This window comes from Limulus polyphemus, unplaced genomic scaffold (assembly GCF_000517525.1).
Source record: "Limulus polyphemus unplaced genomic scaffold, Limulus_polyphemus-2.1.2 Scaffold1734, whole genome shotgun sequence".
NCBI lineage: Eukaryota > Metazoa > Arthropoda > Merostomata > Xiphosura > Limulidae > Limulus > Limulus polyphemus.
The window spans coordinates 143,620-168,419 of record NW_013667344.1 but is presented as its reverse complement, the minus strand read 5'-3'; the positions used below and the strand labels follow the sequence as shown (position 1 = coordinate 168,419).

Genomic DNA, 24,800 nt, shown 5'->3' with positions numbered 1-24,800 from the left:
TCATCGAATTATTTGCAAGATGTTCTTTACCTAAGACAATAGCGTACGAGTGTGGAGCAAATACGTACGTTTCGGCCGAAACCGATGGCGGAAATATATGTCATTGGAGTCGAATAAAATGGACTCGCAGAATAGAGGCCGTCTTTTTCTATTGCTACTCGTCACAAAGGTATCGCACTTTATATAAAAAAAAATCAGTGAATATGAACTCCCCTTCCCTGGTGGCTCAACGTTTAGCTGACAAAAACTTTTGCTGGTATATTCTAGAAACATCGTCCTGTTAACATGCATTTTTATACATATTTATCCTTAGAATTTTTCTCATGCATCCAAACACTCTTCTATTTAGTTATGCGTCCTTGAAGAACTTCTGATCAGTATGGTGTAAGAACAACAGAGTACTTTAAATTCGCTTCTATACATTGGTATGTATCTGTAAGATCCTTTCAGAATTACCTAACGTGTAAAATTTATCCATGTTAAATATATTACAACTATCTGGATTATATTATTTTCATCTCTACTGGTTATTCTACAGCTATCTTGTTGTGTTCTCTTTACTGGTTATCCTACAGCTGTCTGCTTTCGTTTTTTGCTGTTTTTTTACTTTTCTACTGGTTATTCTACATCTGCCTTAGCTACTTATACCTCTCTACAGGTTACTTTACAGCTGTCTCGTTTATTTTATTTCCCCTCTCTTTTGGTTAATTTACAGTTGTCTTCCTTATGTTATTTTCCTTTCTACTGACTACTCTAAAGTGGTATTGTTTATAGCCTTTCCCTATCGTCTGGTTGTCCTACTTTATCTTGTTTATGTTCTTCCTCTTTCTATTGGTGATTTTGAACTTGTCTTGTTTGTGTTTTTTCTCTAACTACTGGTTATTCTGCTATGTCTTGTTTGTTTTTTCTCTCCCTGTTGCTTCTTCAACAGCTGTATTGTTTGTAATATTCCCCTCTCTATTGATTCTTCTACAGTTATCTAGTTTGTGTTCTTGCTCTCCCTGTTGATTATTCTATAGCCATCTTCTTGATAGTATTTCCCTCGTTAATGGTCTTTCTAAAGCTAGTTTATTTATATCTGTTCTTCTTTATTATTTATTCGACAGTTTCTTAGTTTATATGCTTTTTTACACTTATTTCGGGTTATGTAACTCACTTGTATTGGATAATTTATAGCTAATCGATTGATATTACTCCATGTGTATTTATTGTTTACAAGATACTTGGACTGTATTCGCTTCATCCCTACTTGGTATTTTACAACTACTTGTTTTATATTCCCCAAATGCCTGAAGACTGCTAAGTATACCTCACTGTATAAATAGAGAGATGACTCATGAATTCATCACACTGCATTGTGCCCTCTTTCATATGGATCATTCGGTATGCATCACACTCTGCGGTAATCTCTTGGAAACTGAACAGATCATTAGTATTCAGGACCACCTGCATATTTCAGCAAACTTAGTAGCAGTTTTATTATATTTCACTAAGTCCGACTACACTTTCATAAATGTTATTCATAAAGCAGCAGTTAATGCTACATAATATTCGATATCTCTTGAATAATTGCTTTATAGAAGCGCTAAGTAAACTTCACAGACCTTACTTAGAGGCGACCATTTTATAAAAAATATTGCTTTTTCCATTCGACTTCGAACCGTGTTTCCAGTAGTTTTATTATAGCATGAGTGCACATGAGAGTAGCATTAGTGATCTGAAATAACACTCAGAAAACAATTTTACCAGAAATGTTACTATGACAATGTGTCGGATGCCATTAAGTTTGAGTCCAAGTACAATAAAATAATAACTATGTTCCGTAGGAATCGTAATACTCGTTTACTGACTGAAACACATATAAAATATGACATTAGTCTCAAATTTTTAAATTAAAATGAAATTTTTATTATCCTAGTGGTTTTCTTTAATTATAAGTTAAAGTAAACTTCAATTTTCAACTCTGCTCAACATTATATCTCCGACTGCACAGACTAAATATGACTTATTTGACATTTATTGGTTTTATTATTGAACAATTGTTGTTGATGTATCTTATGTAATATCGATCATTAATGATGGTTTCAACTATGTTGTTAGACAAAGATTCTAAAAATGTTCTAAACAAACACATGAAAAAAGGCTCTTAAGTTCATTTATTTTAGAGCAAAGCCACATTGGACTATCAGTTGTGTCTAGTGCGAGGAATCGAACCACGAATCTTAACGTTGTAATCTGTAGACTTACTGCTGTCTCATCGGGTGACGACTCTTAAGTAGTCAACAAATTAAGGATAGAGCAAAGTACTGTCGATGAAATATCAGATTATGAAAAAGATGTAGTGTATTAGTCAGATTACAGAAACAGAGATTATTACAAGAATGCAGTGTAACCATCAGATTATGGATGCAGTTAAGAAATTCACGATACAACATCAGATTATGAAAACAATACAGTGTAACCATCAGAATATGGATGCAGTTAAGAAATTCACGAAACAACATCAGATTATGAAAACAATACAGTGTAACCATCAGATTATGGATGCAGTAAGCAAACTCACGATATCACATTAGATTATGACAAGACTAAAGTGTAACTATCAAAGAGAGAAAACAAAAACATTTCAGAAACTTCGTGAGTTGAAATTTTGAAATAGATTTGTTCGTCTTGTATTTCTAATCTTCAAAATATTACGATAAAGAAAAACGAAATTAACTAAATAGTTTTAATTCACGACCTTAATCCTATAATAAACATTTAACAAATCAGCCTAAAATGGCATAAACGTTTAAAGGCTTATCTCATTGTTTCTAGCGCTTCAATCACTGAAGAAAATAATACTTAGCTCTTTCTAGTAATTTTCAGGTGATAACTTTGGCCACAGTATTCACCAGAGCGATGATTTGGCCTAAGGCTCTTCCTCAACCCAACAGTTTAACCAAAAGATTTTCGTAAAGTGGTTTGACCATCGAATACGCTAACGCGTCTTCCTCAAGGCAATGATATGACCAAAATATTTTTGTAAATTCAGTGATTTCACTAATAAATTCTCTTCATGTTAAAAATTTAGCCACTGGATTTTTCAAATATAAGAAGTTTAGCTCACTCATCTCGAGTCACTTGTTTGAATCAAATGATATTTCTTGAGTTACTGATTTGTCCAATTGGATACTTCTAAAATGAGCATGATCTTTATACGGTGAATCGTTTGGTCAAAAGTGTATATTTAATATGAAGAGGTTTACTTGTTTGTTTTAGAGCAAAGCCACATTGGGCTGTCCGCTGTGACCAATGAGAGAAATCAAACCCAGGATTTTAATGATGTCATTCCGTACACTTAGCGCTGTCCCACTGGGGAAAAATAAATTACCTGTTGAGGAAATTTTGTTTGTTTGTGATTAAACACAAAGCTTAAATTTGAGTTTATCTGTTTATAGAAACAAAAACAGGATACAACGATATTAAAGTTAAGGATAGCACACCATTCTTTGAAGTAAGAACTTTTCTAAAAAACTGAAAATAGAAATTAATCCAATCTCAGTTTCTACTTTTTCAGACAAATTCTAACATGACATACATATTATACATTCGGTTATGCAACAAACACACAAAAAAAAAGAACCTAAAAATTCATGTTCGTGTGGAATATGTAAAGAAATACAAAAACACAACAAAGTCATTACGAATTATGTTTATAAACTAAACTGCAATATTCTGGTGAGAATTTGATGAGAAAAAAAGAGGATTTTATAAGCGCTTTCTTTTTACTTACTTCGTACACAACTTTCAGGTTAAGTTCACTCTTATTCATCTTCTCCCAAGTTATAATTTATATTCTTATTCGTAGTAAATAAGAATTTACATAGTTGGAATTCATTTCTTTGTATTTATTTACCAACTGCTTTACGTCACGTGTAAATGTATTGTTGTAATACTTCAACATCGTATGACTGTCTATATGATCTTGTTTCTGTTGATGAAGCTGCTAATCAAACTAAAACTCATCTTATTTCATTTCTTGTTGTTTATTTACCAACTGCTTTACGTCACGTGTAAATGTATTGTTGTAATACTTCAACATTGTATGACTGTCTATATGATCTTGTTTCTGTTGATGAAGCTGCTAATCAAACTAAAACTCATCTTACTTCATTTCTTGTTGTATATTTGAGTGAGTTTCTTCTTAACGAAATTGCGACTCGAGCTATGGAGAATTTTAGTTTTACTTTATTGTTTTCAACATGATCTTATTTTTGGTTAAAATAACCTAAATATACTAATATTGCACGTGAAAAAAGAAATATCCTAAAATTACCGATTAAAATAACAGTAAACACATTATATGAATAGAAATAGACTGTTCTAAATTTGTGTGAAATAGGGAAATTATAATCTCAACATACATTTTCTCTTCTGTAAATTTTAATACTAAAAATAAAAATAGATAAATATGTAAAAATTCTATATATATATACGAAACAAAGAGAATTTTGATCGTACGACCAAATGTTTTTCTTTTGTTACTTTTAGCCTACTGTTTTCAGATTTGTGGAAAGCTGAATTCTTAGAAAAGAACATATAATAATCGTTCTACAAGGATATAAATCAGCAATCTATAAAATGATTACAGATTGAAAGTATAGAGTTTCATAGCAACCAAAATAATACCTATATCCATCCCAACTTCTCACTTTAGCCTTGTATGTAAGGCTTATTAGGTTTCTAATAAGCCTAATTCTTTAGAGAATTGCAATAGATAGCTTTCTGATCTGTATTTCTTTTAGTTAAAACTCTACAGGGATATTTGAAAAACGGAAAAGGAAAAAAGTGTTTAAAATTAATTGATAGAAACAAACTGTAGCAGTGTCCACTCAGTTTTATTCAATATGCATCAGATTTCTGCTCTCTTTAGAGCATGTTGTGGTGAGCTGAGTCAATAGGTTTTAACATTGTACAGCGCATATCTAGTAGTCGCAGAGTCTGTTAGATGTTTTTTATGTATAAATTTTATACAATACATTGTTTTAAATGACATTGACCTTTTAAATGCAAAAGACAAATATACAATTTTAGTAACAAATCTTAGCTTTTGACATTTTGTTCAATGATTTTGCACAATATTATTCTTTATATTTGTCACTTCTTTAACTAGTAAAAATCAAAAATTCACTTTCGATTACAGTTATGTCTGCTTTCGATGTAATTGATATGCATATCAGTAGACTAGCAGATATTCTGATAAATTACTTGTACAAAAAAGTAATCAAATGAACAGTTATAATAGATATTTATAGCATCCAACTATTTTACAAAAACATTTTTCTATAACATTATAAAGTCAGGGCTAGGCTACCAGTTTTTAGATACAATCAAGCAAAAATATATAAATAAAAGGTATACAGGGTAAATTATGGCAAACCCTCAATAAAGGAAAACGAAACTACAACCAACACAACAATCCTTTCTTCATGATTAAGCTGTACTAACGTCTAACGTTACAAATATTCAAAGCGCCAACATTTGATTTTTGCTTTCAATTTCGCCAAAAGCTACACGATGGGTATCTGCTCTAGCCGTCCCTAATTTAGCAGTGAAAGACTAGAGGAAAGTCATCACTACGTACTGCCAACTCTTTGGCTACCCTTTTACCAACGAAGAATGGGATTGACCGTCACATTATAACCCCCTCAACAACTGAAAGGGCGAGCATGTTTAGTGGGACTGGGATTCGAACCCTCGACCCTCAGATTGCGACTCAAGCGCCCTAACCACCTGTCCATGCCGAGCCAGGTCAACATTTGATCAAACAAATATACCCCACAAGGAAAATTCGCATGAAATACAACAGGACTGGTATTCTTAGTATCTAAAACGTGTGTACAGTCGTTATGTGCCCCACTCTGATATATTATTTAAATATTCTATTAAATTTCATGGCGTAAAAAATTCTTATATTTCTTTAGAATAAGTAAACAATGTTCCATAATAAAATATATCAACTCTGGAAAATTAGAATTAATTTGGGGAAACAATTTGATATTTTCTTGCAGACTTGTTCTAGAACGTCTGTTAGTCCTATTATATTTCAAGCACTGTATTCTTTATCTGACCCCTTAAAATTTTTGAACACTAACAAAGTGTATAATAATAGTATTTCAACCACATTATATTCGTCATATCCATTATATATACAGTATTGTTGAAATACTATTATTATACAAAAATACACCCTACACTACTATGAAGTGAAAACCATCACGCGTCACTAAAGTAATTTATAAAAAGGGTAAAGCAGACTTGAGCAAATAGGGGCGTAGGTTTGCTCTTTGGCAGAGTTAACTGTGAATGCGTTATAAGAGTGGCAGTCCATCCCTTAGCGTGGTTGGTGGGTGATATGGTACTGCTGACTGATTGCTTTTCGTATGATCTGTAGTTCAAAATTAGAGATGGCAGAAGGAAACTTTGACAGAAATTCAAAATACTAATAAAAACAAGTATTGAACAAGCACATATATCAACACTAAAACAAATTAGAAACGAACGTGCAACAAAAAAATCACCTAAACACAGAGGTTTAAATAATTTTGAACTTTTACTGATCTGAAGTTCACCATTCACTTCAAAATTGACCCGTCCCCCTGCACGACTTACAACGCTAAGACCCTGGATTCGATTCCCCGCGGTGGACATAGCAAATAGTTCAATGCAGCTTTGCTCTAAAACAAAAAAGCAAACAAAAATGACCCAAACTATAGAAAATCAAAGATTGGAACAACCAGAAAACCAAACTGATATGAAACAAAAATATCTTACGCCAGTAAAATAGCTTGTGCTCACACAAATTTGGACATTCAGCAAAATTGACAAAGAAAAGGATATTTCATGTGAAACTTTGTAGTGATTCCACGTCTCAGTAGGATCTGTATGCAAACTTCTGAAGAGTGTAAATATAATAGGTACTGTTAATAGTAAATATGGTAGAGTAGAAAACCTGAAAGTAAGTATATAAGGATTAACGAGATTCCTACTGTCCCTATCTACTATCTAGCGAAACCACAGCCAAGGGAATGGGCTTGGAAAAGCAAACATGTAATTGATATGCATATCAGTAGACTAGCAGATATTCTGATAAATTACTTGTACAAAAAAGTAATATGTACTTGTACAAAAAAGTTGATTAATTATGTAATTAATATAGTTGCTGTATATGGGAATGAATCTTACCTCGAAAACACTAAAATACATACCAGCACGAAGTGGTAATAACTGACAAGTAGCAACCAGAACATTATTGCTGAAGACGTAATCCAACCGAAACGGTAAAGTAGTTACCAAAGAAAGTGGAATGAGAAGAGCTTTTTACAGATTAACCCAAGTTCCAGTTTTTCGGCAACAATCAGTACAAGTTCTGGACTGCATCTCAGCCAATGGTGATGGTGATCTACACAACATTAACGGCACCCTGAGTGCTGACATTATGTCATTCCCTCGGGAACACTACTCGTTAGGCGAAGTTTCATCTTTCAGCAAGACAATGATCCCAAGCCTGTAGTAAATGAGGTGAAACAATATCTTGACGATAAAGAGACCGGTGGAACATTTTCAACCAGGGCTTGACCTGCACAAAGTCTTAGTATAAATACTCATAAGACTTCATGAGGAATGTATCTGGACATTTGAAACAATTTTCAGAAATTGTACATTAATAAACTTTATGACAGCATGTAAACAATATTTAATGGTCTCTGTAAAGTAAAGGACTCACATCCTACTTCGTTGTACAGCCTATTCGATTTTCTGTGATAATGTTTTTATACCACTAGTAAATTCACCTTCTAGCTGCCATTAACTTCTGTGTGTGTATTACTTGAGCGTTTCATTATTATTTGTATTACTGTACATGGCTAAAGGTCGTCAGTTTACGTCTTTAATAAGGTATTAAGAAAACACGTAGGTTCAAAAAATCAGTTAAACACAAATATAAAACCTTATGACCGGAGTGCCTTTAAAAAGATGGACCTTTCTTCACCAGAGACAAACTCCTTAAGAAAGGTCCATCTTTCAAGATTGCTCTAGCTATAGAGTTTTATATTTGTCTTCAACAAGGTATAAATTTAAATTTGCTGATAATTTAGCCTCCACAAACAGATAGTTTTTCTTGTGTGTTTCATTAATGCACGTTCATAAATAAGGCAGTTTACTTTGGTATATATAGCCAATAAGTTTGCGATGTTTATCCGATACAAACTTTTATTGCCGTCAGATAACTTGTTGGCACAACATGTAAGGAAAGCTTAACATTTTCTAAAAGCAATTTACACTGCAGTGTAAAGTCTTCACTTTTCACTAACATTCTGTCAAAACAATATACGGGCGACACAGTAAATAACAAAAAAAAGATAATTTATTATTTGAAATTATACACTTCGTATTTCGTTTCTTATAGTTTACAGATAAAATTGCTATTAAGATATTATATATCTAAGTCAAATTAGAGTGTGGATTTGAAGTAGTTAATTAGTCGTAAAGGATGAATGACTAAGTTTCTGATAAAACAATGTTAACAAATGACTTGTTCTTCTTTACTTCCTGAAAAATATCTTGAATTTCAACTTAAGTTGGTCTATATCTTACCACAAATGCTTAATTCATTCTTTTCCAGTTCTCTATATTTTTAGGTTTTTGTTTTTCTTAAAAACCATTAAACATGCATAACTATATTCATTTATGTGTATGTGTGGGCATCATGCCATGTCAAATGCTTACAGGAAAGAATTCAAGTGTTTACAAACTGCTTTTCAATTTGTCGGTGAATGCGAATTAAAGTTTATAAGCCCAATAGATTAAAATGGCAGTATTTCTACAGATTAATTATTGATTTTCTGTCTACCTAAGCTGTTATTAAAGTATTATGATACTATGCCGCTTGTAGATAAATCTTATTGTTTTCGAAAACTTGTGACTGAATATCGTTTGTTTCAGTCTGATCTAAAATATTTCGTAAATTTCTAAGTTTTCCTTAGCTTCTTCTTTCCTTAAGTTTTTGTTTTCTATTTCAGTTTTCATTGTTAAGGCAAAAGACATACAAGTAACAAACATTCCTGTTCTATCCAGCATCGAATCTATTAACCAATTTATTAATTATTGAAATACACGCTTTGAGGTACTTAGGAGTAATTTCTCTATTCTCTTCTTTCTTTTAAAAAATGCTGACATTCGTTAGCCAATAAAAATGAGTGAAACATCGGAAAAGGTATGATGTTAGGAAAATGTGTATTTGATACACTCAAAACATATAAATTAAACGAGAAAAATTTTCAGCCGAAGTTTAAACGCTAAAAACGTCTAAAATATTCTTTTTTTTCTGTGTGTTTGTGTGTTTTTTGTTGTTGTTATTAGTATTGATGAACCTTTGGATTGCACAAAATTCCAAACAGAATTTTATCTTTTTTGTGTTTGGTCTCTTCTTCTTCCTGTCTGGTGTTTTTCTTATTAAATTGAGAGTTTTGATTGAACTTTGGACTGTACGCAGTTTCAAACAAAATTAGTTCTCTATTTTTGTTTCACTCTTCTTCTTCCTGTCTGGTGTTTATATTCTTGACTTTTCTTCTCCTTGAGTAAATCTTCTTGTTTCCCAGCTGCTGTCTACACAGAGAAGCCAACCAGATTAAATAAAGAGCATTGATTTGAACCATATACATTTCATGAGCCATTTTCATTTGATATGAGCATATTGGTTTTTGTGTGTGAAACATTTTGTATCCAGTCTCTCTTCTTTTGTTTGCGGTCGATTTTGATTTATTTTCATTTCGCATTGTATTTCCTATTAAATATGCAGTTTCGCAAACATAATAACTTTCCTCTTGGGATCACTTTTACCTGAGACTATGACATGAATAACAAGTAAACATTTCTCTGCTTAACAACTTCATTGTTAAACCCTTATTGGAAGGCGTTGTATTTCACCTAGTGTTTTTTTGTGTATTCATTTGATGGTATTGAACCCATAGGCGTCACATTTACGGGAGACATGTCCCTCCCACCTTTTCAAGAACTTTTTTCTGGATATACTACCCTCGTGCAAACCTCAGAAACTCCCCCATCCCCACATATTTGAAACAAAATTTATGCCAATGGTTGAACCTCTGTGTAAAAAGTAACTCCTTCATCAAGATCATATACAAATGATTGTATTTAATTTGTGGAGAATCAAAGATTACAGTAATCGTCAAATGGCCTGAGTCTTCAGTACAAAGAGAATCAATAAGATGGAACTACATCATAGATAAGAATAGTAGATAAGAATAGTAGTTAGCGAGCCTGGACTATGAATCCACGTGGTCATATTTCGGGTCCTGTTACTGTGAAAATACACTCTAAACTTTGGGGTCATGAATGGTACAAGAGTACTTCAGGACTTGGCTTCCCTCTAGTCTGTCAGTTGAGTACTTCAGGACTTGGCTTCCCTCTAGTCTGTCAGTTCAAAATTAGGATTATTGGCCTTCAAATATTTCTACAATGGTTATTTTCTAATTGACAATAATAATTAATCTGTCAAGACTACAGATAAACGTGAAAAGCTATTCACAATAATGACTTAACCTTCTACCAAACAATTAGAACACAATTAACATAGATCAAATCGGTTGAGAAATGAAAGTTCCAACCTTAATTCGAACAAAAAAACGCATACCGTACACACATAAACCTATTTACAACACTTTCTTGGCATAAATGGGTCTATGCATGGTGTTTTACTACATTTGAATCAGTCATCAACACAGCAGAAAAATGTATTCCTATCAAATATTTCGTGTATATAGGTGGGGAAGGAGGACTTCCTTTTTCAGGATCTCGCTCACTTATTCTCCACAACCACAATTCTACTCCGCTGCTCCAATCATGTTTTAATAGAAGTGCTATGGCTAGGAAGCAATTAAACCTATCTGTAAGTCCTCATTTATAATAAACTAACGAGTCTCAAATTTTCACGCTTCATTGTAATGTATTCTGTTTATAAAAACGTTTTAGAACAAAGTTTTCTCAGAGCAAAGAGAACTGAAACTGAAAGCTGTCAACAATATTCTAGAACCCCAAGGATGACAGTAAAAAACAAAGAATTTTAAGAACAGAACAGAAATTTTATTTACCTTCAACAAGAGGATTAAGATCAAGGACTAGAAGAAAAGACGACTGAAACAAGGACCCACTAGTATTACATTTTGTTGGTAACGAACGAATTAGGTTCAAAACATGTTAGTAATTTATTATTCATGATACGAAGTTTGCAGCCATATGTTACTCAGAACAGTAGGCTTGATACAAAAGTCAAAGTTCCCAAAGTAATATGAGGAAAATATGTAATGGAATATTCAGAAAGTTCGTAGACTGCAAAATATTCATGTCGCGTAAATCTATCGTATGAAATGTCCCGCTACAACATGTTCTAATAGAGTAATAACATAAATAATGTAAATAGAGTGAGTTAAAGGTGAAAGAAAAACTAACTCGAGTGGCAGTTCTTGAAACGCGTCTTTACTATGAGTTTTTAAAATATGCATAAATACCGACATGCATAGATGAATACTCGGGCTCACAGCGTTTGTGCTTTCCCAGCTGTTCGTGGGATTTTGAGTGGTTGCCTAATAGTTCTTCATCATCCGTGCATTGGCAAAGAAAGAAGAAACCGCTTAACATGACAAGCCTATGAAAAGATGAGAATGAATAAACTATACATTTTTACTGTTTAAAACATTTAAATTTCGAAAATACACAAATGATTAATAGATTTAAAAAGAGTAATAAAATAAAAGATCATACTTAAAAATTTCGTAGTTAGGTTTAGAAACTAGATTTTATTACTTTAAGCTATAACAAAGTTACTGGTCGACAAATTTCGTTCATTTTTTTCCCCATTGTCACTGCAGGAATTATTGTACTTTATAATATGTTACATTGCAGAATCATTTTATTCTACAAGTCGTAAAAAAAAGTCATTTTTTATTAAAAATTAAAATTAAATATTCCAAAAGCAAAATTATTTAGAAAAAGGTAAATAAAGGTAAAAATAAAAGCAGAAGCGAATTGTATGTAGCTGTAGTTATGTGTATTTTTTACCATTTTATTGACATATCTTTAAATGAATATCTAAGAATATCTCATTTGTAATAGAGATCTATCTTGACTGAAAGAAACATTTTATCAGTAACATTCTTCATGATTATTCTGATTAAAGTATATATATATATATGTCTGTGTGTCTTTTCTGAAGAAGGAGGGGAATGGAAGTAACATGAAAGGTTTCAGAGCAAATAGTATAGGATAGTTTCTTTTCAGGCACATTGTGCTACTATATTAAAAGTATTAAAAAAGTATTGGTCTCATTCGAATGCAGCGCTGGCGTTTCTTCTAACAATCTTCCCTGCGGGCGATTGTTTAGTATTGACTGCTTAAAACTCTAAATCAATAGACACTGAAATTTAATAATTTCTGTGTAAAAGAGCATTTAAAATGTGAATCAAAGATTTCATCACTTTCTGTGGTTATTCTTATCTGTAATATATAGTTAGCCTTGTAGAGAAAGAGAAAAAAGTTCATTTTTTTAGTATAATTCTAAACAATTCTCAGATTTCTAAAATTAGAATTAAAGCGTGTGTCAACAAAAAATGTACTAATACTGGAAGAAAATATCTATTATTAATAAAATCAGATGAAAAACAACGAGTACTGAATTTTGGTTTTAACTTCACTTTAGGAATCATAAGAATAATTTTTGTTTTTAAATTATAGTAGATTTTGTGGCGGTTGGTGCGATATAAGAACGGTGAATCCCACTATTTAATAAAACATGAGTAGCCTAATAGTTGGCAGCGAGTGCTTTTGACTAATTGTTTAGATGTCTTCCGCATAGTCTATGATTTGAAAATCAAGAACAGCTATGAGTAGATAGTCGTATACGTAGCTATGCTTGAAAATTCCGAAACAAACAAATAAATTTTGGTGTAGCAAGAATTTCGTTTTATAATTGTATTGAAATTGTTCGAAACATTTGATCATTTTACCTATTTTTATCAATTGACTGAAAATATTTAAATTATTGAAAAAGTTTATTACTGTTTGTTATACTAATTCTTCTTTGGCCTGTATGGTCATAAACTCTTCTTAAATAGATTAAAATGTCTAAAAGTTTAGAATACTATTTTAGGAGCTTATATAAAATTCAATAAAAGTAAAACTTACTTCTAAGAATTTTTTTCAAATAGTATAATAATTCTGGTTTATTTTGAAAATTTAACATAAGTAGTAAGGGTGGCGCTGTTTTATGTATCGTTGTTTCCAAACAACATTCGTGATGTGAAGAAAACATGAAAGGTGTGAGAAATCAAAATAGTGGGTTGGGTGCCATTTAATGGTTAGTGTATCCGACTGTGAATCTGAAGGTTCGTGGTTCGCGTTTCGTTGCCACAAAAACACAGTCCGCACTTTGAGGCTGTAGACTATAAGAATGACGGTGGCTGCCGTTGTCTAGCTGCCTTCCATTTATTCTGTCGGTTCAAAATCAAGAACGGTTAATCTCAAATAGCCTTACTGTAGCTTCGCACGAACATTTTAGAACAAAAAGCTAATTCAACTACATTTCTCTTATGAAGGTTTTCTGAACAACATTACATTATCATTTTGAAACATAATTCTCAGTAGATAAGTGCAAAATGATATGGTTTTCTATATAACATTTGAGTTTTGGAACTGTCCTCTCCATTATTTCACTCCTAATTATTAATTTGTTTAGTGACCATCCTCTACCCATGACGAAGGGAAGTATAAATTTTTCATTTTTTTCTCATTTCTGACTTCGACACATGTATGAGCTTTTTAGAGCTTTAAGACTTTAAACAACATTTTAATAGTAGGTTACTTAAAGTAGTACTGTCAGATGATCTGATTATAAGTAATCCATAGCAGGTTATTTTCAATAATTTCTGTTCAAGTTATAGCATCATATAACTGCGCCTTTAAGGAAAGAGTGACGTACGTAAATGAAAATGTTTGTAATTATTATATTAATTTACATGACGAGATTTGTCGTAACTGCATGAAACATGTAGAAAAATTAAAGTAATTTTTCTGTCCAACTTCATTATTATTATGAAAGAAGTTTTTGTTTTATTAAGAAAAGGTTACCCAACTGCAAGATTCGGACCTCATGATACTCATTAACCCTAAACCTGTCTGATATTACTATATGGAATTTTACTGATTAGTGACAAAACTCACTATATCATATCGTCATATTGGCGCTATCGTTATAAGTAGAGACTTGATATTCTTAATTCATATCCTCCCACATAACGTGGTTGTTATGTGAAACTTTCAGACGAATAAACCAAGACCAATATTTTTCAATTGTACTATAGCACTACAGTTGAAAACATTTAGCAAGTTATACCAAGTGAATCATTTACTTATTATATAGATACGTATATCCGTACTGCATAACTTTTAGGACGTAACTCTCTTGAGGATAACCAGTGTTAGGGAAGAGTATAGACAAACATCACTCGATGTGGATATCAAAATTTCGTATTCTCTGTTATCTACCGCGTGACCTAATAAATTCTAAACCACTTTCTTAAGCTTCATAAGTCGTAAACACTTGGGAATTATTTCAGGGATTGAGGATGTGGAAAACGAGACTTCAAATGATTAATTTGACAAAGTAAATAATGTGTTTACACTTACACCAGCAGCAGACTTTATTATGTTCTTTTTTATTACTTCGTGCTAACTAAAGTATAGAGTTTACATCTATTTTAAACCAGCCCGGTATTATATTGTTTTTGTTTGTTTGTTTGTTTTTTGGAATTTCGCGCAAAGCTACACGAGGGCTATCTGCGCTAGCCGTCCCTAATTTAGCAGTGTAAGACTAGAGGGAAGGCAGCTAGTCATCACCACCCACCGCCAACTCTTGGGCTACTCTTTACCAACGAATAGTGGGATTGACCGTCACATTATAACGCCCCCACGGCTGAAAGGGGCGAGCATGTTTGGTGGGATGCCCGGTATTATACCATTTCACAAAACAATTCTGTGTATAGGAATTTGTATCTTATATTTTCTTTAATTTCTCTTAATTCGATTATGTCTCATAAATCTACGAATCATAAACATCATTACTGTTAAGACATTGAAGTCAATCATAAGTGTATCATCTTAAAAATAATTTTGTTACTAATTCCAAGAAATGAAACTACTCATGTTTTAGGTAAAAAAAAACTACTCAAGTGAACGAGACATCGGTGAAAAGTCAAAATTGTGATAATTATACGAGATGATAAAAAAACAAAATGTTTTAGATAGGGGTTTGGTATCGTCGAAATCTCATGCTATTGACTTAATCTATTTGACGTTTTAAATTTTTTAATTAAGTATCTCCTTATTTTAGGCTTATACGTATGCGTATTTTTTCCTTACACATCAAGTAAAATTGTAAATAACATTCAAATGCACCACTTCTACAAAATAGTATTATTAATTTTGTCGCATATTTTGACTGATACTTGCGAAGATATTTCCGTTTGCAATTCCAAATGTAATTAAAAACGTGAAATGATCTTATATGAATATTTTAATTGTCTTATTAGAAAAATGAACTCTAGACAAATCTTTTCCTGAGAAAATATTGGAATTTTAAGGGTCAATTTAGCTTAGACTTGAAATTATATTACTATCTTTATGGCCATCATTTTTCATACTTAACAGTGAGAATAGTAGGACTAGGGGACACAAATATAAATTTTGGCAGGGTAGGAGTCAACTTCAAGAAAGTTTTATTTTTCTAACAGAGTGATTTGCCTCTGGAATGGGTTACCTTCGGATGTTGTGGAGGCAGTAAATTTAAGTGAGTTTAAGAGAAAGTTTAATAAGTATATGAATGATAATGGCTGGCTTTAAGATTTTTAAATATATTTATTAAATTATTCTATTCTATTTCAGAGGATGAGACAGTCGAGGTGGATTAATAAGTCCGTTGTTGTCCCTAAGCATTTTGTTATATTATATGTTATGTTTTTTTTTCTCTCTCGAGATTTCTCGTAAAAAATGCATAACAATTTGCCGAGAGAATTTACAGGAAATTGTATTTGTGCTGACAAATGGAATATTATGAAACACAAATTTATACTTGGAAGAAAAAATTAAATAACGAATATTTCTGGAAACATTTTGTTTACTTTGAATTATTTTTGGAATAAATAAATTTAAGTTTTTGAAACTTGTAACTCTGAACTAAGATAAACAAACTAACAGATTATCAAAGAGATTATCAACTTACCCATCGAAATGCACTGGTATGTTTGTTTTTCTGTACTACTGTTACATTATTAAGAATTTGGGTATGGAGAGAAATGAACTATGAACAAAACAAATTCTTTAATTATAACACTTCTCATGTAAAAACCTACACATTTTAGGCCCAAAGTCGCTTACGATAATGATACGAACTGTTTAAGAGGCCATGTCACGACGAAAAGTGTATATACAGAATACTCAGTTATAGTGCTAATAACGCTTATTTACAATACCCGGTAATCCAAATTTATAAATATCAAATGTTTAGTGCAACATTAAATAAAAATGTGATAAAAATGTCTTTTTTTCAGAAGATAACCTCATCTTTAAAATTTGAAAAAAAAAGGAGCGGTGTCAATAAAGGCCTAAAACTGATAGTATCAGATGTGGATGAAATTTATACAAATATTGTGAATTTTATGATATGTCATTTATACCTTTTCATGTCTTCACCACCTCATAATTCCCAAAATAGCAGCTACTAACCAGTGAGGTACTACAAGTTAATTACTTTTGAAATGCTTACAACTATAAAGTCGTATATATTTATTGAAAAATACGATAACATATATCTGCTCACGTTGTTAGATGGAGTCATATATCCATCATCACATGAGAACAGAACAAAGAAGCAAAATGTCAATAATGTTGGCTGTACATTATACGACATCCGTGTTAAACAAATATTTTGCTCAGCATTTAATTGAATCTCTTTCATCGGCATATATTTATCTGCATCACTCTCATCAACAAAAAGACAGTCATAATAGTTACATCAAGTTCATACTGATTATGTAATATTTGATGGAAGAGGAATATGTCCTGATAAGTGTTGAAGCGAGGGTACCAAACAGCAGATGCAACATGAACACATTATCACATTGTCCTTGAAATACAAGTCACATACTGAATGGTCAACTGATGCTCTGTCATTAGAGATCTATAGCAAGTAAATTAGTTGTGCTACAAGCCATGGTTACAGTGTGATCCATAGAAGATTAATGTCCTTATTGTACTTACGATAGGGTAGTAGTGATGGAAACTAATTGTTATCATGATGAGTAGCTTATTAGCTTATACGATCATCTAATCTCAGACAACTTAATAGTATACATGTGTGTGCTATCGAATAACAGCTTTCAACAAATTTCTCCATTAACAAAGAGTTCAGCTTTATCGTGTTTCGGGCAATATATGTGTCTCGCGCCTCTCGGATTAACCATGCAGAGGGTTTTCCTTTGACACAATGAACACTCCTGCAGTTCACCTGGAGTGTTTTGCCATCAAAGATTTGTTTGGAATCAAACTATCTGCAGACTATTTTGCCTCGAAAGGAAGGTTACAAATTACAAGAGTTTTTGTTTCAATTATTAAGAGAAATGTGTGACCGCCACTGTGACACTTAGGATCATACAAACCTTTTCTACATGTAAATGCTGCTGGAAACAAAACCAACTCAGATCACTTGTGTTAATGAGTCCTTTTTGAGCTAAGCAGTATATCCTTAATGTGTATGCAATTAATTTTACGTCTCATCTACGATGTTTCTCTATTTCTGGAGACACAGTCTTTAAGGAGTATAAAGTTGAAACTTGACATCAATCAAATCGTGCCATTTTTTTGAACGCGTTATGTCAAAACAGCTTTTAAACATATTACATATATGCACGACATGTTATTATTTATTATATTTAATATTTATTATTATTATTACGCTCACTATTACCTCCAACCAACATTTTCACCTAATTATATGTCCTTAAGACACCCATCCTTTTTCAACCAAAACTTGAAATGCTTATTATCATCTCCAAATGAACCTATTAAAACAATGGAAGTATTTTCAGATACATTTTATGTTGATAACTGACACGAAGCAGTTGCTCAACCTTTGAAAATAACTTGAAACGTCAACATGCACAATACATGTATCTTAATTTCTGAAAAATTAAAGACAACTAGAAAGATGAACTTTATAGAGAATTGCACGATAATAACAAATAAAAAAAAACAGTTTTATACCTCCGTCTGACTTTTCCTGAGATCTGAAGGACATAAAACATATCCGCGGAGTGTTTTTGCGCTTTCTTTTTTGTTCTCTGTAATTGTCTTTATCAAGGTTTCTAGCATGTCATAAGGAGAACTTGCAATAATGCTCATCATTAATTATTTGGGCGATTTAGAATGGAATTTCTTTAGCTATTCTGTAAACAAATATATAAATGAAATACAATAAACAAACGATTCCACAACCCACTATTCATTTAGCATTGACTTTCGATCTTATATATGATATTTTTGTTGTAATTAATGTTGTTATGATATTCTTAAAGAACTGTTTGCACAAAGAGTTTGTATCTCATAAATGAACAAAATGACTGCGGAATTATAATGCTAGAAATCGGATTTCGATACCTGTGGTGGGTAGAGCACAGATAGCCCTTTGTGCAACTTTGTGCTTAATAACAAACAACAGCAGAAGCACACAAATTATTAGTTACAATGCAATGTCATAAAAACTCAGTTTTATTAACAGCCGTTCCTTTCGTCGTACTTAACAAATATTTTCTCAAAACTGACTTCAGAGATGATTCCATCCAACAGTCCACTGTTAGAGTATTTTAAGCGCAGTTGCTCATGTCGTCGAGTTAAATCTCAGTTTTTACGTTGTTTTAATATGTTTCTGTCCATCCAAAAAATCATGTCTTCTACCAAAAACATTCTATAATATTTGCAACAGTTGCAACGATTGTGTGGCGCCTAGTGTCGATATCCTGGACGTCTAAAATGTTCATAACACATAGTGACTATATATAATAGCAAGCATAAACTCAGATGTGTCTTTTACAGATACAAACGGGCTCTGTCATTTTATAAATACATCATTTTTAGTTTAAAGTACAAACGCTGACAAAGTTTAACTTTTCTGCAAAAAACGAGTAGATTTGTGTGTAATTGAGAAATAAATATTGGGTACAAATCTAATTAAATAGGGGGCAATGACTCCAGTTATAGCAAATCTAATTTTCTGTGAAGAGAAGGAATAATATAATAAACTGCTAATAATTTAAGTATTTAGTATATCTCAAGATTCTACAGTCTAACGCAAAAATAGCGAGACTTTGTTTTAAGCAATGCAAAGATAACAAAATGAAATTGAATGTATATATATATATATATTCCACTCTATATTTATAGCTCTGGAGATAAACTAGCTAAGGGTCTTCGTATTACGCTTGTTAAAACCTAGATATACTAGATATATATTTTAATCATCCGTCATTTATCTTCAAGAAGATGGTCTAATGAAGCAAAATTATATACCAAGACGTAAACTATGTTCTTCAGTATTGTAATAAATCTTCATATCCCTCCTCTCGTCCTTATTAAAAACGGTAAGCCTTTATATCCAAATAGTTTGGTGATCTTGTATCGAATTATTTGAAAATTAGGATTTACCAAGTTTCAACATTTAAGTTCTTTTGATTGTTTGAAAAATCATTAAATGTTATACGCATTCCATGTACATTCCTCGTATGCCGTAAGAGTTCGCTGGTTTTCTAAATATATTTTGTTTGTAATTAAGCACAAAGCTACACAATGGTCTATTTGTTCTCTGCTCACCACGGGTATCGAAACCCGGTTTCTAACGTTGTATTCTGAATATACATGACACATTGTGACGATATAGAGATATCTTGAAGAATGTGCCTGCGGGGATGGTTTTATATGTAGACTGTTTATCTACTCAGTCTTCACGACACTTATTAAACTTCACGCAAGAATAGCCTCTGATATGGCCTAAAACTAGCTAACTTACTACATGAAGATGTTGACATAAGAGCCTTTCTTAGTTTGTTCTGGAATATCCTCGAGAAAGAAATGATGGAATTTTAAAATATCAAAAATACTTCATTTTCTGAAGATATTGAAATACAACTTGTATACATAAATATATTGTAAAAATTAATATTTGTTATTTTTGGATTTCTTTTATTTAGTTTCAGATTAGAAAGAACGCGTTCAACACATATCTTGTAATGTGAATCAAAAATTGTTGAAAAACAACGGTGAAAAAGAAAACGCCTTAGATGTCGTAGACCTTTGCATTAGTGGAACATCTTGTTGTGGTTAAGAATGTAAAAATAACATACCTCTATTCCGTATTTAGTTATTTACTTATTTATTAAGTTTTCTATTTTAGTACTTCTTTGAAGATGAAATGCAAGAACGAATTTGAATTACTCATGACTTATTGTGTGATTTTCTAAAATTCTTCACGTTAACTGGTATAATAGTGTGTATTTTTAGCACAAGCCACTGTGTTAGACAGAATTACTGCTTAAATAAGCGAAGTGGTGGTTTTTGTGATAAGGCAATTATTATCTGAAAATTCTTGTTTTTTAACTTGGTTTTCTGTTAACCTGTTAAAACCATTAAATAAGTTTATTTAAGCGTTCACATAATAGTTCTGTAATATGTATTTTAAAGAATTTAAAATAAATACAGATTCAATGAGAAATTACATTTAATCTTAGGGGAAAGTTATTTAATGCACAAATAAATTGTGGCGAAATAATATAAATCCACATATAAACGTAATTTCATAAGTATAGAAGAAATGAACTCTTTATGGATGAACGTTGTGACATGTCTGATGTCATCATGTATGAATAACTTAACTATGATAACAATATGGTGCATTTTAAAAGTTACGGTTTAAGCGCCGAAAGGTAGCGAAGAATTAGAAATCAACAGGCTTTACATTTGTGATGAAAATCACAAAAACAGCTTCAGATGTTTCTTTTTCACATTCCTCTTAATTTATTCATTTCAGATTCAAAACCAGAGATTCGTAAAAATATCATTTCAGATCTATCTTTTGTCCTCAAAAGTTTTCTAGATTTCAATCTTTCGAATTACTAGATGTCTAAACATGACTGTTTAACCAATGTGGCACAACTTAAGATATCGATATTTTATATCGACCGATTTTCTTAAGTTGTAAACAATTACTAAAACAGCGTGTAGTGAAAGGAGAGTTAATCAATTTCTGGTTTTGAACATTAATTATACGTTTTTGAAAGTTAAAAAATGCGTTGATCATTAAATTATGCTATACAGAAATTATTGCTTCATAAAAGGGATACAGAGTATCTGATTAATGAAGCTATTTTATTTAAAAGAAACTTTTTCAGGGAAATATTCGTTGACTTCCTAATACAAAGTCATGAAAGATAATTTTATACGTTTTGTAAACTTCATTAAGAAGAATGAGTATTTTAAACGACATTGTTACGTCATTCTTCATTTTTTTATGGTGTTTCTGTTTCTTTTGGGAGACCTTTACAAGTGATTTTATCACGTTTTCACATTTTAAAATAGAAAAATTAACAATAAAACTTGGCATTTCAAGTATTGCTACAGCATCGCTTGCATGTTTTATGATTTTTTTCTGTATCTTTAACTAGGAGGCCTTTCTGAATCTGGGAATGAAGTGTTGCAGTCAGCATTCCGTTACGCCATAGATCGAATCAACTCAGACAATTATTTACTACCCAACTCTCGGCTTTCTGCTAATGTCCAGCAACTCGAATACCAAGATAGTTTCCAGGCGTCTCGCAAAGGTATGTAGTTTCAGAGGCAATTAAGCTTGAATTAGTTTAAAGGACCACGTGTAATTAATTTTCTGGATTTTAATTCTTACCATAATTGGCTAAAAATAAACACAAACTTCTTTCAAGATCAAATCTGCGAGAGTTTTTAATTTAATAAGCTAGAAAGTTTTTTTTCGGTGGGAGGGCGTTAAAAACGTTAGTAAATTCCGTGAATAAAAAAAAAAGGAAATTAAAATTCTGTCCATTTACAAAATAGTGCAGCTTGTTGACTCAAACTGTGGTATTGTGTATGACAATGATTTCCAATCTGTTTCACTCTACGGTCCGGAAAATCTTTACAAAACTATTACGAACCGTTAGAAGTATAAAGGCCTACAATATAGAATATGACGTATAGATATGAAATACACAGAATGCAGATAGTTATACAAATGGCTGTAAACATTAGTTTGTAAGGATTTTCAAAAATACAAAACATGTCCGCGAATAAGCGGTTTAAAACCAATAGTGTATAGTTTATCGACAGCTCGTGCAACTGATTGTCCAGTTCTGCCAGTTGTCTCTAACATTATCATGTTTAATAACTAATTGGATTTTTCCCTGTTTTTCAATAAGTTTATAATCAATATATAGTAAAGCATATCTTGAGTTTTCTTCATTTATAAAGCGTTTATCAATCTGTGTTTTATCCAGCTTTTAATATTATGTCTTTATATACTAATCTTCAACTCAATGATGCATCCTATTGATTTCTTTTTCTCAAGGTTCAGAAATAGTAAAGGTATTCCTAAATATATATTTCAAGGCAAGTTCACTTTGCTGAAAAATAATTTCATGCGCATATATTAAACACCATACCCAGTGGCTTAGCAGTAAGTCTGAAGGCTTATGGCGCGAAAAACCGGTTTTCGATACCCGTGGTGGGCACAGCACAAATAGTCCATTGTGTAGCTTTGTACTTAATAACAACAAACAGACAAACTAAAGAAATTACACCAAAAGGGAAGGTAATATCCTTCTTAAAGAAAATATTAAGTATATTTATGACGTTTTTAATTGTTTTATCATAATAAAATATAGTTCCCCTGTGTGTCAGTGGTAAGTCTCCGGATTTACCACGTAAAGTCCTGGATTCGATTATCCACAATGGATATAGAGAAAATAATCTATTGTGTAGCTTTTCGCTAAAGAAAACCATTATCATAATAAACACAAGAAAGAAAAAGGTATACCCCTAAAAAGTAGATTATGTGTCTATTAGAGTTGGGTAAAAATTATGTATCTATTAGGGTTGGGTCAAGATTATGTGTCTATTTGGGCTATGTAAAGATTATGTGTCTATTAGGGTTGTGTAAAGATTATGTATCTATTAGGTTTGTGTAAAGATTATGTGTCTATTAGGGTTGTGTAAAGATTATGTGTCTATCAGGGGTGTGTAAAGATTATGTGTCTATTAGGGTTGTGTAAAGATTATGTGTCTATTAGGGCTGTGTAAAGATTATGTGTTTATTAGGACTGTGTAAAGATTATGTGTCTATTAGGGTTGTGTAAAGATTATGTGTCTATTAGGGCTGTGTAAAGATTATGTGTTTATTAGGACTGTGTAAAGATTATGTGTCTATTAGGGTTGTGTAAGATATATATTTCTGTGTTAAGAATGGAATGACCGCACATAAAATATGTCTTATACTTCCGTTAAGAACTATATTCTCTTCCTTTTCGAAATCTTCAATAATTTCCATCTTGGTCCCTTTTCGCCGTTTAGTGCGGCCTGTTTGATGTTATGAATATATGTATGATCACATTGACGGTGCAGGTATTGGTTCTAAGTCGATCCCCAGTTTTCGAAATCTCTGTAAACATAAAACAAATAAATTATAGAATCTTGTCCTTCTGAGACTAAAAAAAGAAATAAAAAATTACCAACTCAAAACTGTAAAAGTATGACACATAGGAAAAATGCAGTTCCGTAGCTCGTCTATAATAATGTTTGAAATATTTAATATATATAGAAAATATAATGTAAGACACAGGTGTGCATCTATTATAGTTGTGTATAAGCTAAACATGTGCATCTATATCAAAAGAAACAACCACAAGTCTTCATGCTGCAAGATTTGTGTTTGATAATCGTTAGTTATTTATTAGAAAAATTCATTGAAATACTCCAATCATTTCTTTTTAGCAATAAATCGTCCAAAATATCAATAACTTATAAAATCTATTGAAACGTGTGTGTATGTCTGTGTGTAAAAACATGCAAACATAACCCACGTAACATTTTGCTCGCGTTAATGGTTCATCCTTATATAGTATAAGATCAATATCACAGTATAATGTATATGACATAATTAAATACGTAACAAATTATGTCGTTATTTACAACACTGGATATAGAAATAGCCATATATTCACTTTTGAACGTTTGTTTAACTTATGAGCAATTTCAATTATTCAGTTTATATATTTTATATAATATTACATCAATTAACAGTTTTAACCCTTGGAGACAAAGCTAAGATTAAAATGCTTTAATGATAATTTAGTTGAAATCTTTCTGTTCTTCTACCACATTTATAATTTGTTTCAAAATATACCGTATTTTTCGGAATATAAGACACACCCTTATTTTGAAGACAATGTTTTGGGGGAAAAAAAGCTACAGTCGCATTTGAAAGATTGTTATTGAACAAAAATTCAATTTGATACTTTAAAAATTAGTGTATATTGTTCTAAACACAAAAAAGCTCAAAACATCAAAATAAGAAAATACCAAAAAAAGGTTTACTGTTATTAAGTTTGGTTCAAACCCTACAAAATCTTCATTGCTCT

At 31.7% G+C, this 24,800-nt stretch overlaps 1 protein-coding gene across 3 annotated transcripts in view; it reads left to right on the top strand.

Moving 5' to 3' along the window:
* Positions 1-24,800, top strand: part of LOC106464752 (glutamate receptor ionotropic, kainate 2-like) — a 143,479-nt gene that overhangs the window by 51,193 nt on the left and 67,486 nt on the right. For 2 of the 3 annotated variants that reach the window (XM_022392549.1, XM_022392548.1), the window contains exon 2: positions 21,822-21,977. The exons of the other annotated variant lie outside the window; for it this stretch is intronic. In XM_022392549.1, the coding sequence (XP_022248257.1) occupies positions 21,822-21,977 (156 nt within the window). The remainder of the gene's footprint in view (positions 1-21,821; positions 21,978-24,800) is intronic. 3 annotated transcript variants of the gene reach the window in all.